Genomic DNA, 15,507 nt, shown 5'->3' with positions numbered 1-15,507 from the left:
TTGTACGGTTTCTAAGTAGGCCTAGTACTAGTAGGGGATATAAAGACATAATCTACAGGTGTGTGGGTTGAGGAATAATACTGTAGCGGGACTGTTATCTCCCCCACGAAAGTCACGTTATGAACTGCAAGGAAAGACAATTCTGCTTGGGAGACTATGAATAAATAACAGTGTGTATTCCGCCCGAGTAGACAAATCTAAGAATAAATAAATTAATGCAACACCAGTTCAACACACGTGGAAGTCTTTCCCGCCTTTAAGCTAATTAAGGGGAGGTAAGTCACCTATCATTTGATGGTCTAAGACCAGTAATTCAGGTTTATATATTTATAAGCAAATGTTTCTTTTTTCCTTTCCTTGCTTTTGCAATGTCATTTCTGGTAACTATTTGTTACTTGGGAAAAAAATAGACATAAATTAGGGAAATCACCTGCCATAAGGACGTCTCTTTTGTAAGACCGCTTGGGAGGTTTACGAAAAATTTATCTATCTGGGATATCAATAATGTAACGTCTAAACGTATCCCTAGCCAATGAAAGAAATATAGGTGCAAATCTTGTTTTACAAAGCATTTCTTTAATGACCAATGCACCAGCTATCCATTCCAAATGTCTTGTTTTTTCGGTGGATAAGAAAACTCTTATCCACTTCTTCCATGTTCATTTTTCTAGTCAACAAATTCTTACCAATTTTAAACACGGATTCACTTACGAGGATGTTCTTGTATTGGCCAAGAATGTTTCTCGAGATTTACCATTTGGTTTCGACTGTCAGTGGTGCAGAAATTAGCATGGAAAAATGTTCAGCCATTCTGGTCAAATGAAAAGTGAGGTCAACCCGTGCATATGAATGGACCCAGGACAGTAATACAATAAAGAGTGGGTGGACGGTTCGACGGAATTTCCCTCATAACAAACTGCATGTTGTATGTCTGACTTCATTAGCCCGATCGGTTCAGCAAAGTAGGATTTTACACCCCATTTCATTTTATAAACACAGTGAAAAAACAAAATTCTAGTCTAACAAAAATAATTTTTCATAATTTTTATTCTGATCATGTCACAAATATCACTGTTCCCAACAGTAAATTTCACATAAAAACCTTCATATCACGCATACTGAATAAAACTCATCAGTTTTAAAATCTTTCATAAAATTTGTCATTTACAGAGATTCCATTATACAACCTTTATATACCTGTACTTAAAAGAACCTCAACCATATTAAGTTCAAAGCCAATAAAATATTTCCTTACTTACTCCTTATAGCAAAATATGAAAATATTGGTAATATTCAATAGTATGTTCATCTAAAATAGCTTGTCAGCTGATCCACTAGCATTTTTTCATCAATATGCTGCAGCTGCAGGTATGTATTTTCATTCATTTATATGAGTATCAAAGGTAATTATTAGTTTTTTAAAATTGCCTCATAAGTAAAATTGCAAATTTGTGAATTCTTAGAAAGTTTCAAAAGTCGACAGAGCTAATGAATATGGCCATACTTCTGATAATCCATAAAAGAAACAACTTATGAAGATGATACGTAATTGGAGCTTTTCTTACGGAAAGTAGCAAACTCCTCAGTTAAAAAAAAATACATCATTTTCCATGGGTTATTCCCTGTCATTTGTTTATACTTAATACTTTATAACCCTGGCTAAGATGGTTGAAGTTCTTTTACAAGTGGTTCCACCCATATTTTGTTTATTAATATTAGAAATATTAGCTGTGAAAAAGCTTTAAAGTTTTATTATTAGGAATTTAAAACAGTAGAAGAAAAGGCCCATTAACCATTTAGTATATCTATCTCAAGACATTGAAAGAAACATTGATTTCCAAATACAGCTTCAAGATTCAACAATTGAAAGAGAAAACCATGGATTGTAATTGGCATTAAGGTTTCTCTAAATGTGTCATTCTCACATCAAGATATTATGATAAATGCCTAATATACAATATTAAGCAAAGAAAAGTTGAAATGAGTTTTATAAATTTGTAATTATAATGTTGTAGAAAAAAAAAAGACCAGCTTTAACCATTCAAAAACGGTAACTAGAATGGTTGCCATCTAAAATATATTTCATTATAAAAAGAGAAACTAAACACCTGTAGCTCTCATATTAAAAAAGAAGGAACATTTTGTTTTGAAGTTACAAAAACAGTTAGATACAATGAAAAAGGACATTATGACAAGGCTCAATATTAAAATGTAATATCGCACATCATAAGCTTACGTCATGTCAAATAGGGATAATCTATTCAAATGAACTGTAGGCCCACTGTTATTATTTCAAGTTAGTATTGTTTTTCAAATACTAGAGTATATTTTAAAGAGATCTATTACAGAGTACTGCAGAGTTTCTTAGGAAGTTATTCTTGATGACTGCTAATGTTATATTTTAAACAGCATATTTACCATCAATAATAGTTATCATTAATGACTCCCAAAAGAAAACTATACAAAGTTTACAACAGATATTGTAATTATTTTCACTATATGACATATAGAATTTAGTCACTTTCATTCATTCATTCATAATTACACTCCAGTACACATCTATCATAGGTTATCATCAAATAATTCTTGTATTTAATTAAATATATCACTACCAATAATAGTATCCAATACTACACATGATCTAATCTGTAATATTGGTAGTTAAAATACTCTTTATCTTGCTATGTCCGACACAAATAATCACACAATGCTTTTAATGTAATATAAACGTTGTGGTTGTGTGATAATTTGTGCCCGACATCTGTAACAGGTGCCTTATGTCCAGGCTTGTATATAAATATGTTGTGTGATAATTTGTATTTGACAGGTGCCTTATGTCCAGGCTTGCTTATGCCAGGTTCCCACTATCACAATTCGCGCTACGATTGAAATCCTGGAGTAATCGTGGTGATCCTATCAGGTCTTATCATGTATTGAGGTCAGTTGTAGCAACCATTTTGATCCTATCGAAACGTATCTGCACATACCAGACTGTGGATTCATTAGGGACAATCCTATCGTAACGCATCGCAGGACAGTGGGGAACTTAGCATTAACAATAAAAGTAGCATCCGATAGATTATTCAGATGCTCACTGAAAGGCTTACTTGCTCTCTATTAGGCCTGAGCTAATGTAAAGATCACCAAATGAAATCTGTCCCAAATACGAACTGAGCTATCAGATTAAGTGTTCAGAAAGATTTTGTATGAACTTACTATGGATATAGCAACATGATGGTCAAATATATTAGGATGTATATCTAATTTACTATGCTATACAATAAACTACCTTGAACCCTATTCCTTGATAGTGTTACCACGACTACAAACTATAAACAAAATGCTGATGATATAACAACAATATTTAAGCCAACAAAAGGTACAATAAATATATTAACTAAAAGTCTATATAACAGCCACAGGACAAACACAGAGTTGAAAGTGGAAAGTATGACAAAGTTACGTAGGGCTGGATTATTAAATTATGAATAATAGTTGTTAGACACTTATTAACATAACAAATATTCTTCCTATCGTATACGAGTAAATAAATTAAGGACAGACTTCGATTCCTGAAAAAGACAAAAAGATAAAAGTAAAACCTTTAAAAAAATTAAGCTCACACATATAAATAACTGAATTACGGTCGAAATAAATTTTAATTTATTTTCAAGGATTATTTTAAAGGTTTATGGTGTGTTCATATTTTTCAACAATAATTTGATAAATACTAAAATTTATTGCTTGAGACCATTTCAGGTTGTAGTCATGAGTGCAGTTTAGGGCTTATCAAGTATTTGTTATTTGCTGCTACTGTTTAATTGTGATCACTGTTCAGACAACACAGGTAAGTAAGTATAAAAATCTGGATCAAATTAAGCTTAATTCATCATTGTTTATATCGTGTTCCTAGCATTTAAAAGATAAACAAATTAATTATTTTTAAAATAAATTAATTACCTTTGTGGATCTAGTTTTACTAAATACATTCCAGAACCGTAGAGTTTCATCTCCTGCACCCGTTACAATAGCTTCTCCATCGGGTGACATTGCCTAGTAATAGATTTTTACAAATTAAACATACCGATATTTCAAATTGTTATCATTAAAAATGCTCAAACTGATTACATCTTGATTCATATATAGCATACCCTGTAAGCAATGTTACAGTTCACTAAATCATGGAAGTTAAATGGCATCATTGTAAGGTATACACAAATTTAATTACTAGACTATCAAATATCCTGCCACACAATTATTTGATGTCCATGGTTTATAACCAATAGCCACAAACCGCCTTTTAAACAAATGCTATGTATTATGTGTGCAATTCCCCAAGAAAACTAGACTGAGATTACGGAGACATTAGTTTAACATTTTATACATCCAAAACAAAAACAAACACTTACTAAATATAAAACTCTGTAAGTATGACCAGTTAATTTCGATATTTGCACTAAAGATGGATATTTCCATACCAGTATTTGATTTTGTGAATAACCATGGGTGCTAACCTGAAAAAATATTTTTTTTAGATATAATAAAATTACTGACAATCAAAATTGGTCCTTTAGGTAAGTTCCAGACATAAGACCAAACCCAAAGCTTCTAAAAGATCAGAAGAGTAAGAATGATAAACAGTACAGAGCAGAATGTGTACATTTAAAGGCCTATTCCTCATATATGAACAAATTAAAATGAGTATTATTATTATTTTGCTTGGTATTTAGGATTGTAGAGTAGTCTGTACTATGTATATCAGTTGTAATGAGTTTATAACACACCTGAGAAATAATTTACTGAAAGAAGATTGACAGTTTATGTAGAAACCAGTCCGTTTCAAAATGTTGAAGCAGATAAACTACACAAATATTTGTTGAGAAGTGACAAGAGAGGGAGAGAGACATGGGGTTTAATGTCAACTCGACACAACTAGGTCATTTCGGGACTAATGTATGGTTCAATTTTATTTCAACAATTTGCTTGCACGTAGGGTTCTTTAGCAGTGGGAGGAAACCGGAGGACCTGGAGAAAACCCTCGAGGTTGGACAGGCGACCTTACTCCTTTCCACGTACAATCTGGGAATCGAAACCACGTCAATTAACCCAATGACAGACCTTATGAAACAGCGCGCATGCGCTAACCATTCAGCCATCCAACCCCTCTGTATCTCAGTGTTTTATTAATCTTTTTAAGACATGTCGGGCACAAAATTAAATATGTCTGTTAGAACTTCAATCAATAGCGCCTGACATTTTGTCAGAATCTAAAAAAAATATTTCACAAGATCTTGTAAATACCAACACGAATGAAATATAGAATTATTTTTAGAACCTACCACTTCATTTGAATGTTTAGACCACGCTAAATTACACACTTGTGAACCTGTATCTACACATTGTAATGGTTGACCCGTCAAAGTATTCCAGAATCTAATACATCTATCAGCTGTACCACCACCACTAGCTAATAAACCGTGTTGATGAGGTGACCACGCTATGGCTTTAACTGCTGCTAGATGTTCTGTGTATGTCTGTACTGGTGTAACACTAGTCATATTCCACACATAAAGTTTATTATCATTACCACCAGATGCTAAATGTTGATGATCTGGTGACCACTTTAAACCACAAACCTACAAAATTCAACTACATTTAGTAATCTATTTCAATTATCAAAATTTCATTATGTGTCATGAACTAAACTATTATTTTTAACTAAATTTAGAATTCTAATAACGAATGAAACTGTTGATTAGAGAAAAACTGCTAAAAACTAAACGGTGAGGCAGGAAGTAATCTGTGTAGCTACTGCCTTCTCTAGAATCTAAAGATACTTGGCGGATCAGTGAGTAATCTTGAACAAATAAGTAAAGGATCCCCTAACCCAAGAAGAACAGAGGCTATGTTGATAAGATTAGTTTTTAATAAGGAAGACAATATCTGATAATATAGGTAAATATTCAGACTATAGAAACAAGGTCACTGGAAACACTAAAGTCACTGGAGGCTAGTGCTCCTACGACTAGTCGGATAGCCGTAAACGGTTAGAACTGGACGGTTAAACGGTTTGAATTCAACGGTACGGTTATTCGGAGATGTCCCCCATTACATAGAGTTGTGTCTGATTATATTCCTCTTTATAACAAAACTTGCCCGTTGTAATTTTGTATTTGATGTTTGAAAATTTTAGAATGTAACAGTCGTCCAACGATGTCGACTGCTAAACAATGATACTATTAATAGCACTCGTCGTAGTCATACGGCAAAGTCAACGGACCATGTTCGACTTTTGCTATTGTTAATCCAATCTAAATACTTCTCGGCATTTCTAACTATATTCTACCTTGTTTATTATTTACTTCAAAACGTAACCACCATTCAAAATATAATCATAAAGGCTAGAAAATGACATTATACTAGATTCGTTACGGCATTGAACACGTTTCATATCTCGTAATTTCTCGAATGAATTCTACTTTGGTTTTCAGTTAAATTAACCAATCATAAAAATTCTACTTGCAAGCGAGGAATTATTTCTTTATTGTCCAATCAATAGACGCCTTCTAATTTACTTTATTCTATTCTTAGTAACATTGTGTAATCGTAATATTATCGCCGTCTGTCACGTACGAAGGGAAATTGAGTATTGTTTTGTATATTATCGTTATATTGAATTAAAAAATGTTTCAAATGAACCAAGTTAACCAGGTAAATAAATAGCTACGGCCTTAGATAGTTTAAATTTTCATTAAAGAATTGTACATGTCTGAAAAAATTCCTGACATTTTTGCGCGTGAAATGCCTTTTATAACGCGAGTATAGCGTGCGCACGAGTAATGACTCGTAGCTCCTGACAAGCTCTGTTTTATGTTTAAAATTGATACCATACGGTTAACGGTTACTAACCGGTTAATAGTTACGGCTATTCGAATAACAAAAAGTCCTAACCGTAGGAGCACTACTGGAGGCATAGGGGATACTGTGCAATTAACATCTATTACACATGCATCACACATGTTAGAGTAGAGCTACAAACATATTTATTACTTAAACATCTCTGAGCATTCTTAATCATTAAATTTGATTTCAGATTTTCTAAAAGCAAACCTCTTGTCTATGACCGGTTAATCTTCGTTCTGGTGCTATCATTGGTGTTCGTATATCTCTTTGTAATATTAATCTATCTCTACTCCCTGAAGATAACATATCACCATTCCATGCTAGTGCACCTGCAAATAATTATCATTTAAACATATTAACTTTAAATATATGTTCATAGAACTAACCCATCTTAAATTATCTTATAATTTTAACCATTCTTGTTTCATTTCCATTAGCTTTATTATTGAAAGAGTCTTACTAATACCAAAGAACCAACAAGACATACTCAACATAATAAATCAAAGTGATGTAATTTAGCAATGTCATCTAAAACCAGATGTACAATGCAGACCAATTGAAAAGGTTATCACAAACCTGAGAAAATAATTTATGAATTTAGTGAGAACCGATTGACAATTTAAGCAGAAACCAGACAGTTTCAAAATGTGAAAACATGAAAAATTGAACGGCTACTATTTGTGCAGATCTGGAGTTACATTTTGAAACTGGCTGGTTTCTATCTCGATTTAGTGAACATGAAATTGGTGAATGACTGTAGGATCAAAACATATTATGTTTACTATCTTTTAATTAACATAATACTACTGAATACAAATAAGTACTTAATGCAGTTGCTACCAAACTTACTTGGTAATTAGACTGCCCTACTTACCTACACGAGCACTGTGACCTTCTAAAGTATTAATTTTCTTTGTCATGGCAACATCCCATATTTGCACATGACCCTTATTAGTTCCTACAGCAACAAGATTCCCCTGAAAAGTTCAATAGTGTATATAACATGATGAACCCAATAACAAATTTAATGTTCTACATAAATAATATAGTGTTTCAATTCTGTCTATTACGACATCAGACAGATAATATTCATGTTTATATAAAAAGATATACATACCCTGTCTGACCAGGAAACTGAAGTGACTGTATCACCATCTGTCATTAAATCACATAATCTCGTAACCTAAAAATAAAACAATAATATTCATAAGAAAGTCACAGGGCCCTGTTTCACGAAATTTTAACTAAAGATAAAATCCAAATTTTAGTAGATACTTCAATTTTGATTGGCTAAGCACTAAAACCAATCTAATATTATCCAATCAAATTACTAAAATTTGGATTTTTATCTTAGTTAAAATTTCGTGAAACCGGCCCCAGATCATAATTAACTGCCATCAACAATCACATAAAATCAATGATGGCTTATATTGAAATTATGACATAGCTTGAACTACTTAACTGCCAAAAAATAGGACTTTCATTGGTAATTTAGACATGTAGAATGCCAAAATTATTTAAATAATGTACGACCTAATATAGTCTCTATCAATCAATCAGACACAATAATATTCTACGGATATTTGTCTGGATGGGTTGTCAACATTTGAGCATATTTAGGTCATTGGCTAGATTATCCGGTCTTTTATCTTATCATATACGAAATCTACTTTTTTCTTCAGTCAGATAGCGTAATAATGGAGGTAAATAGCCATAAAACATGATGTCAATTAATGCCATTCAAATTAATTTAAAGATACATTATGGGAGATAAGATAAAGAGATGGCAGTTCTCGCTATAATAGTTAAAAACTAGATAGTGTAAAGGCAATTTGCTGAAAATTTCAGTCAAATTGATCCACTATGAGCCGAGAAAGAAGCGGGTGAAGTTTTTGCATAGTCTCGGTCATCATTACTAAAATCATTAATATAAACAGCATAGTCTCGATTATCCACTTTTATTGATTTAATTATCAATAGCCGTTAGCGGCATATAGGAATCTAATCCAGCCAACATCGAAGGCTAGCCTTGACATCGAGAGTTTATTATGGTCTGGATAAGTTAGTTAATGTCTAATTGATAATTTAGATAACATTTCAGGCCTAAAGAAAGACTTGTAATAAGCAGATTTTGCTCTTGCATAATGCATGTTTAAGAATTGACATTTCAGAAAAATCTATTTGCATTGCCTGTTCAACATCAAACATGTCTCAGGTTTTTATTGTAAAATCTATCTCTTCAAGGATCATAACTATATGGTTTTTATTAATCCTAATTCGTTATCATGATTCAGGAAGGGGTGCAACTCTTTCTTGACTTTAGATACAAAAGTTCCATTGCCCATGTGTAACCAGGAGTTTGCTTTTTTATGTGGTTGATTATTCCATAAAATATTGTCAAATGTGGACAAATGTTGAAGGCTAGGAGGTTCTGTGCGTCTGAGATTAGACATAATATCGAGAAAGGGAAACCTACCTGACTTGTACACGCTGACCATAGATATACTGATGTACCTAGACCTACACTTAATACATTCTGTGATGACCAATCTACTAAATTTAGATAAAAATCATCCTGTAATTCGGGAGCATCCAGCACTTTGAATGGTATTTTGGATATTTTTCTTACTGCCTACAAATTAAACAAGTATAACATACTTAGTAGTATATTAAACACAAAGTATTTGTATTAGCATTATCCCAATATTCAGTAGATATTTAATAGAACACCAAATAACACCCACTACAAACAGTAACCCATCTGGATATTACCAAGACATCTAATAACAAATTTTTGCTTGACTAATAATGAATTTATTTAAAAGTACTTATTTGTGATTTTCTTACCTTGCGTGGAGAACGTAATAATTTTTGACTTTTACTACCAACAGGTGAGAGAGAGTAAGGAGAAGAATCACCACCTTCTGAACTGTGTCTAGGAACGTGGTACTAAAAAACATATATACATACTTGGTATATTAAGATAGAATTACACACATACAAAATATTTTGCTCTTCCTCCACTTAACTTAACAGCATACACAATTTTTTGTTCTGTGCATATAAAACTTATCACAGTATTAGACCATCCAGTCTAATGTAAGTTAGACTATACTTTCATTATTTTTCCATTTCATGTTGTTTACACTTACACAACAATAAGGTCTAACAACATCCTTAAAAAGTGTGATACCATAATGGTAAATCTTATGAAAAATTTTTCTGCTGGTATAAAATTAATAGACATTCTTACAAGTACATAACTTACCCTAAATAAATTTTTACTTTCTTTGGGAACTAAAACTTTTCTTTCGTCTTGCTGATCCTGAAAAAGGTGGGTACTTTATTAAATTTGGAACACAATATCTACTACTGCTAGTAAGAAGACCACCCTACAGTTACCACAAGTACACAAACACACACACACAAATAACCCAGACAAACAATTGGACAAAGCAAGGACATCACATGTAAAAATATGGTAAGCAAATGATAAAAAAAAAAAAAATATAGCACTGTAAATCCAGGAGTCAACTGCAAATTCCACAAAATAAACAATAAAGATAATTTACTCAATTAATTTTGAATTTGGGTGTTTGCAATTAATTACAGCAAAAATTGTCACATATATGATCTTTCTAAATATATGAGATGTGGTAAGAGGTGTTCTAGAAGTAATGCATACCTTAAGATCATCAATACCAGCTAATAGTAATTCATTTTTCAGTAAACAGGAGTAAGCTAGGCCATCTTTGTTGTTGTCATTCTGTGGTTCTTTAGGTTTTCTGGGTGTGCTTGGTGAAGGGGTTTTACCATCCTATAAAAATGAAAAAACATTTTGTATTACAAATCTTCTGATTTAATCTACAACAGACAAGCTTATAATAAAACGTACCATACTTTTACTTAGTAAGGGCTGTTGTGTAGGAAGCAGTAAGATGTTTTCAATATCATCCAATATCAATCCAAATGGAACAGAACATATAGGTAGACATAAGGATCACCTTTGAAAATAGTTAATATAGAAAGCTAATTATACTCTGTATATCATCTTTTTTTAGACAGGAAAAAACAACAACATAGACAAAACCCTAACACAGACCAAAATAGAGAAAAGAAATACAGTGTACAAACCGGAATCATGTTAAAGTTTATGTGCCAACATGCACCTGCTCTACTAGGAATAAAACGATCTCCATATTTGTCTTTACTTGGTGATGCTGCCGGACTTGTGCTAATAGGCTGAAGAGAAATAATGAATTTGTTTATGAATTTATTCAAGTGTTTTTACCATAAGCCAATACTTTTCAGGTACTTTATTATACAAGGTAATAATAAGGAGTTGTGCAGTTATAGTTTCCAGAATCCTGAATCCCACAGAGAGAGAGAGAGAGAGAGAGAGAGAGGTTTAACATCCACTAAACACAAACTAGGTCATTTCGGGACTAACATGTGGTTCAATTTTATTTAAATAATTTGCATGCGCTTAGGGGTCTTTAGCAGTGGGAGGAAACCAGAGGAGAAAACCCACGAGGTTGGACAGGCGACCTTACTCCTTGTCACGTACAACCAGTTGACTCAATGACAGACCTTATGATACAGCGCGCACATGCTAACCATTCAGCCATCCAACCCCCCGAATCCCAACTTGAGCTAAGTAATTTCTAACATGTATGTATCAAGGTACTGCCTAGATATGTTCACCATAGTATAGGTTTGTAATGGACAAATAGAACGGCCAATTGCTTTGTAATGGATAAATAATATGGTTCTCACAAACCTCAGTTGCTAACTGGACATGTTGAAATGTGAGAAGAAAAGAGGGGTCTATGAGAATAAAAATCAAACACAATCATTCTAAACTAGACGTGAAAAAACATCTTAAAGGAGTAAAGATAAACATGTAAGATGTTACTTACTGAGCCAAAAGGTGATGGAATCGGTGAAAGTTGTCCATTCTGTTGTCTTAAAAGTCTTTTTTCATAATCAGGATCCATTGTTAAAATAACCAAATAAAAGAGATGAAGATAGGTCCGAACAGATCTTGTTAAAAAGGTTAAACAGAGATACTAGAAATATACTATAAGACGTTCATTTCAATCCATTTACGATCTGAAAAATAAAAACAGATAAATTTTGAGTGCAAATCAAAGGGGAAATATTGGTCTATTCATTACAGAGCATGTAAAATTGTCTCCCATTGACAATTTAGGGAATCAATATGGTTAATTCTATGTAAATGTTTTAGATATGGTCATTCTACTAATTCTAGTTTAATTTTTTGAAGAATGCATATGGTCCTTCTATTTGAATTGGTGACCAAGTTTCCAAACAGACATAACCAGTGTATACATGTATAACCGTCTCCGAAGATAGCTGCATTATAAGCTAAGTAGCATTTTTATCAGGTAATTACATATTACACATACATGCAATTGCATGTACATGTATGTAACAAATGAAAAAAAGCAATTTTGGCGATCATTTCTATTCTGAACAAGGTAAATAGGCTATTTATTCAATGTCTGGTGCTTGCCTTGCATACATGTATTCACAAACTAAAAGTCCTGATGTGGCAAATGCATGTGGACTTTAAGGCAACTTGCATTATACAGAGTTTGATAAGTGATTTGCAAGTTTTCGAAAATTTTTATTATTGGCCATTGTAATTAAAATAATTGAGGTATTCTGATATTAATGAGGTCATATACTCAGCCAAATTAAAAACTTGACACTGATATATTTCAACAAATTTTTTTTTCTGGTAGTCAAATAAAATTTTAAAATGTTTTTAACGTTAGTAAGTAGTAAGAAGCCTTTAATTTCATAAAATTGTAAAGTCACATGGATCACGTGACTTTTGAGCATATAAAGATGAAAAACCTGAAACGGTTAACTGGTCAATAAAAACCCAACCGCAACCGGTTAACCAATAGCTATTTTCTATTAAAATATTTGTTGTACCACAGGAAGACTTGATAATATATTCTTAAATTATTAGTATTACAGCTTAAGTTAACAGTACAAATTCCATTCATTCTTGATGTTTCATTTCTCCATCTTGTGTGGTAGTTTGAGGTCACTATAGACCAGTTGAAATCAGGTTAAAAAAAAAAAAAAAAAAAAAAAAAAAAAAAAAAAAAAAAAAGAAGCTTCCCTATCCTATCCTATACTATACATGTAGTATTAATACTTTATAAGATTAGTTATGAAATAAATATTTGAAAGCATATTTTATACAAGATAAGTTTGATTATTTAACATCAGCTAATTCCAAAGAATTTACTACACATTTTTGTGTCACAAGCCATTCTGTATTGTATGGTACCATGTTGTTGTTGTTTATTACAGATTTAAAGTCCAATACAGTGAATATGATATTATGGACAGGTTGATTTAATTAAATTATTTAAGCTTGAAAATTGTTAAAAACACAAATTAAAGAAAAAAGAAAAGGTCCTCGGATACCAAAAGTTCCTTATAGCACACTTATAAACTCGCTGTCGTGAGAAGAGAGGGTGGGTCATCTTCTCCCTTTGTCATAATAAAGTTGAAACAGGAGGTCCAACTGACTGATTTTTGGCGTCATCAGAGCGGATAGAAAAAACCCTGTGGGGAAAAAGAATCAGCTGGCTATATGTGGAAAAGCGAAGTGCTTGCAGTAAAAACCACATAGCTGGACCCGTAGATTATTTACATATTAGTATGAGTCTTCGTTCATGGAGTGATAGGGTTATACTGTAAAACAATTAATTTGTCAATCAGTTGAGGCAATTAATGCTTGGCAGCAAGTGCAGTGCTAATAACCTATACAAAACTTTGAGCAGGAATTTAAAGATGTTAACTTCCCAAGACTTATTACGAATGACAACTGCCATTTGAAGTATTTATGTGGTCTTAGTGAAAGAAAACAATGTGGTGGCTACCATTCCTGGGTTTGAAGGTCAGGTATCATACGAAAACAAATACCGCTTAGTTATTTTTGAGTCGATTCAACAGTGCAACTAAACAACTCCAAATATAAGAATTCCGAATAAGAATCAATTTAGAAAACCAAAATGCGAATCGCAACACATTATGGCCTAAACTGTGTGCTAAATTATAAAATAAATCATAAATCATTGGAACCTGTTGTACGGTGGACACTTCATGCTTTCTTTTAACGTTGGGTTATTTGAGGCGCCAGGTAGTCTGAACATCTGAAGATAACACGTTGAAATAGTGGCTATGTGCAATTTTATTTTTGATCTGTTCTATCAAGGGCAATCCTGTCATAGTGAAACATGCACGAAAATGACTATATTACAAGTTGAATGTTTTGCTATGAGCATGGCTCCATTGTAAGCGATGTAATTTTAGTCAAATTGGTGTGGATTCGGAAAATAAGCTAAAGCGTATGAAAAGGAAGAAGTTGGACACTATTCATGTTAAAATTGCATTGACATATTGTATAAATAAAATATTCAGAAGTTGGACACTATTCATGTTAAAATTGCATTGACATATTGTATAAATAAAATATTCAGAAAATAAGCTAAAGCGTATGTTGTTGGACACTATTCATGATAGAATTGCCTTGTGACATACATGTATTGTTATTGGTATTGATGTATAAATAAGATTTTAAAAATTCATGTAATTCCTTTTTTTAAATTTGTGGGATGAAACAAGTGGGATGAAAGGACCTGTGTAAATTTGGGATGAAACAGCTTGGCCTTGAGATGAACTGGTAGGCCTAGTGGGATGAAACAACCTGCTCCACACATTTTTGGGGACATTAATTCATAGATCTTTACATGTATTGAAATAATTGAAGCATGCTATTAAATTTTAATAATTCTAAAGTTTGGCCTAGTATGTGTCGTATTTGGTAATAATGCCATGGTAGGTAAAAAGTCCTTTCCTTAGTCTTAGCTTAGACACTTAGTGTCCAACAGAACAGGTTAGCCTTTTTGACTAGATTTCATGGCCTTTAACTTTTAGGAACTGCATTGGAAAACAACTATTTTACTAATAAAAGTAAAGGGCTGTACGTGCACAAATTGACTTGATTAACTCAAAAGTGACGACCACAGACAAAAATCAAAACAAACAAGTTTTGAAGTTTCATCTTTTCTGGTTGTTTACATTTTGTTTCGAAAATTGAATGCGTCGCTCATGTTTACTATTCTCTTGATCTGTAAATGGGAAAAACAGAAATACAAAACTACATAAACAAGCAAACCTTTAATTGATCACAATTCCATCTTATGACCAGAATTTGAGATTTAATTAATAATAATTTTTTCTTTTCTTTTTCTTTCGCAAAGATGGCGTCGTTGAATTGAATGGACTTTTTGAAATTCAAGAACGGTACTAAACGAAACGAAATTGTTAAATGTATGGACAAATAAATTCATTGGTTTTGATAATATTGTTCTGAGAATGAACACTAAAATATTTATTTCTTACCATAAAGCAATTTTTATGAACAGTAAGGAATTATGAAGCCTATTATTTAAAGTTTCGTTTCTTGTAGGTTATAATATTACCTGATTCTATTTTTTAAGGTTGCCAATAGTTAATTTTTAAAAAATGAAATAATGAAAAATTTTATTTACATAT

At 32.4% G+C, this 15,507-nt stretch overlaps 1 protein-coding gene across 1 annotated transcript; it reads right to left on the bottom strand.

Moving 5' to 3' along the window:
* Positions 1–1,029: 1,029 nt before the first annotated feature.
* LOC126817316 (fizzy-related protein homolog) lies at positions 1,030–15,232 on the bottom strand. Its single transcript, XM_050544179.1, has 14 exons — positions 15,128–15,232; positions 11,823–12,015; positions 11,038–11,145; positions 10,589–10,720; positions 10,172–10,228; positions 9,751–9,852; positions 9,380–9,535; positions 8,021–8,086; positions 7,778–7,880; positions 7,111–7,232; positions 5,340–5,636; positions 4,410–4,514; positions 3,961–4,053; positions 1,030–3,572 (listed from the first exon to the last, which is right to left on the bottom strand). Exons 2-14 carry the CDS (start codon positions 11,898–11,900, stop codon positions 3,531–3,533), a joined length of 1,461 nt encoding a protein of 486 aa, XP_050400136.1. The 5' UTR covers positions 11,901–12,015; positions 15,128–15,232; the 3' UTR covers positions 1,030–3,530.
* Positions 15,233–15,507: the final 275 nt, after the last annotated feature.

The sequence above is a fragment of the Patella vulgata genome, chromosome 4, assembly GCF_932274485.2.
Source record: "Patella vulgata chromosome 4, xgPatVulg1.2, whole genome shotgun sequence".
In the NCBI taxonomy this organism is placed as follows: Eukaryota; Metazoa; Mollusca; class Gastropoda; family Patellidae; genus Patella; species Patella vulgata.
The sequence above is the reverse complement of the archived record's forward strand: the minus strand, read 5'-3'. Positions and strand labels throughout refer to the sequence as shown.

What these genes read in the sequence shown, in the direction of transcription:
- LOC126817316 (XM_050544179.1), bottom strand. Translation starts at nt 11,900, where the DNA reads ATGGATCCTGATTATGAAAAAAGACTTTTAAGACAACAGAATGGACAA. An exon ending in TATTACGTTCTCCACGCAAG is followed by an intron (nt 9,536 to 9,750) that starts GTAAGAAAATCA and finishes TTTAATTTGTAG; the next exon opens with GCAGTAAGAAAAATATCCAA. An exon ending in GTAAAACTAGATCCACAAAG is followed by an intron (nt 3,573 to 3,960) that starts GTAATTAATTTA and finishes TGTCTTTTTCAG; the next exon opens with GAATCGAAGTCTGTCCTTAA.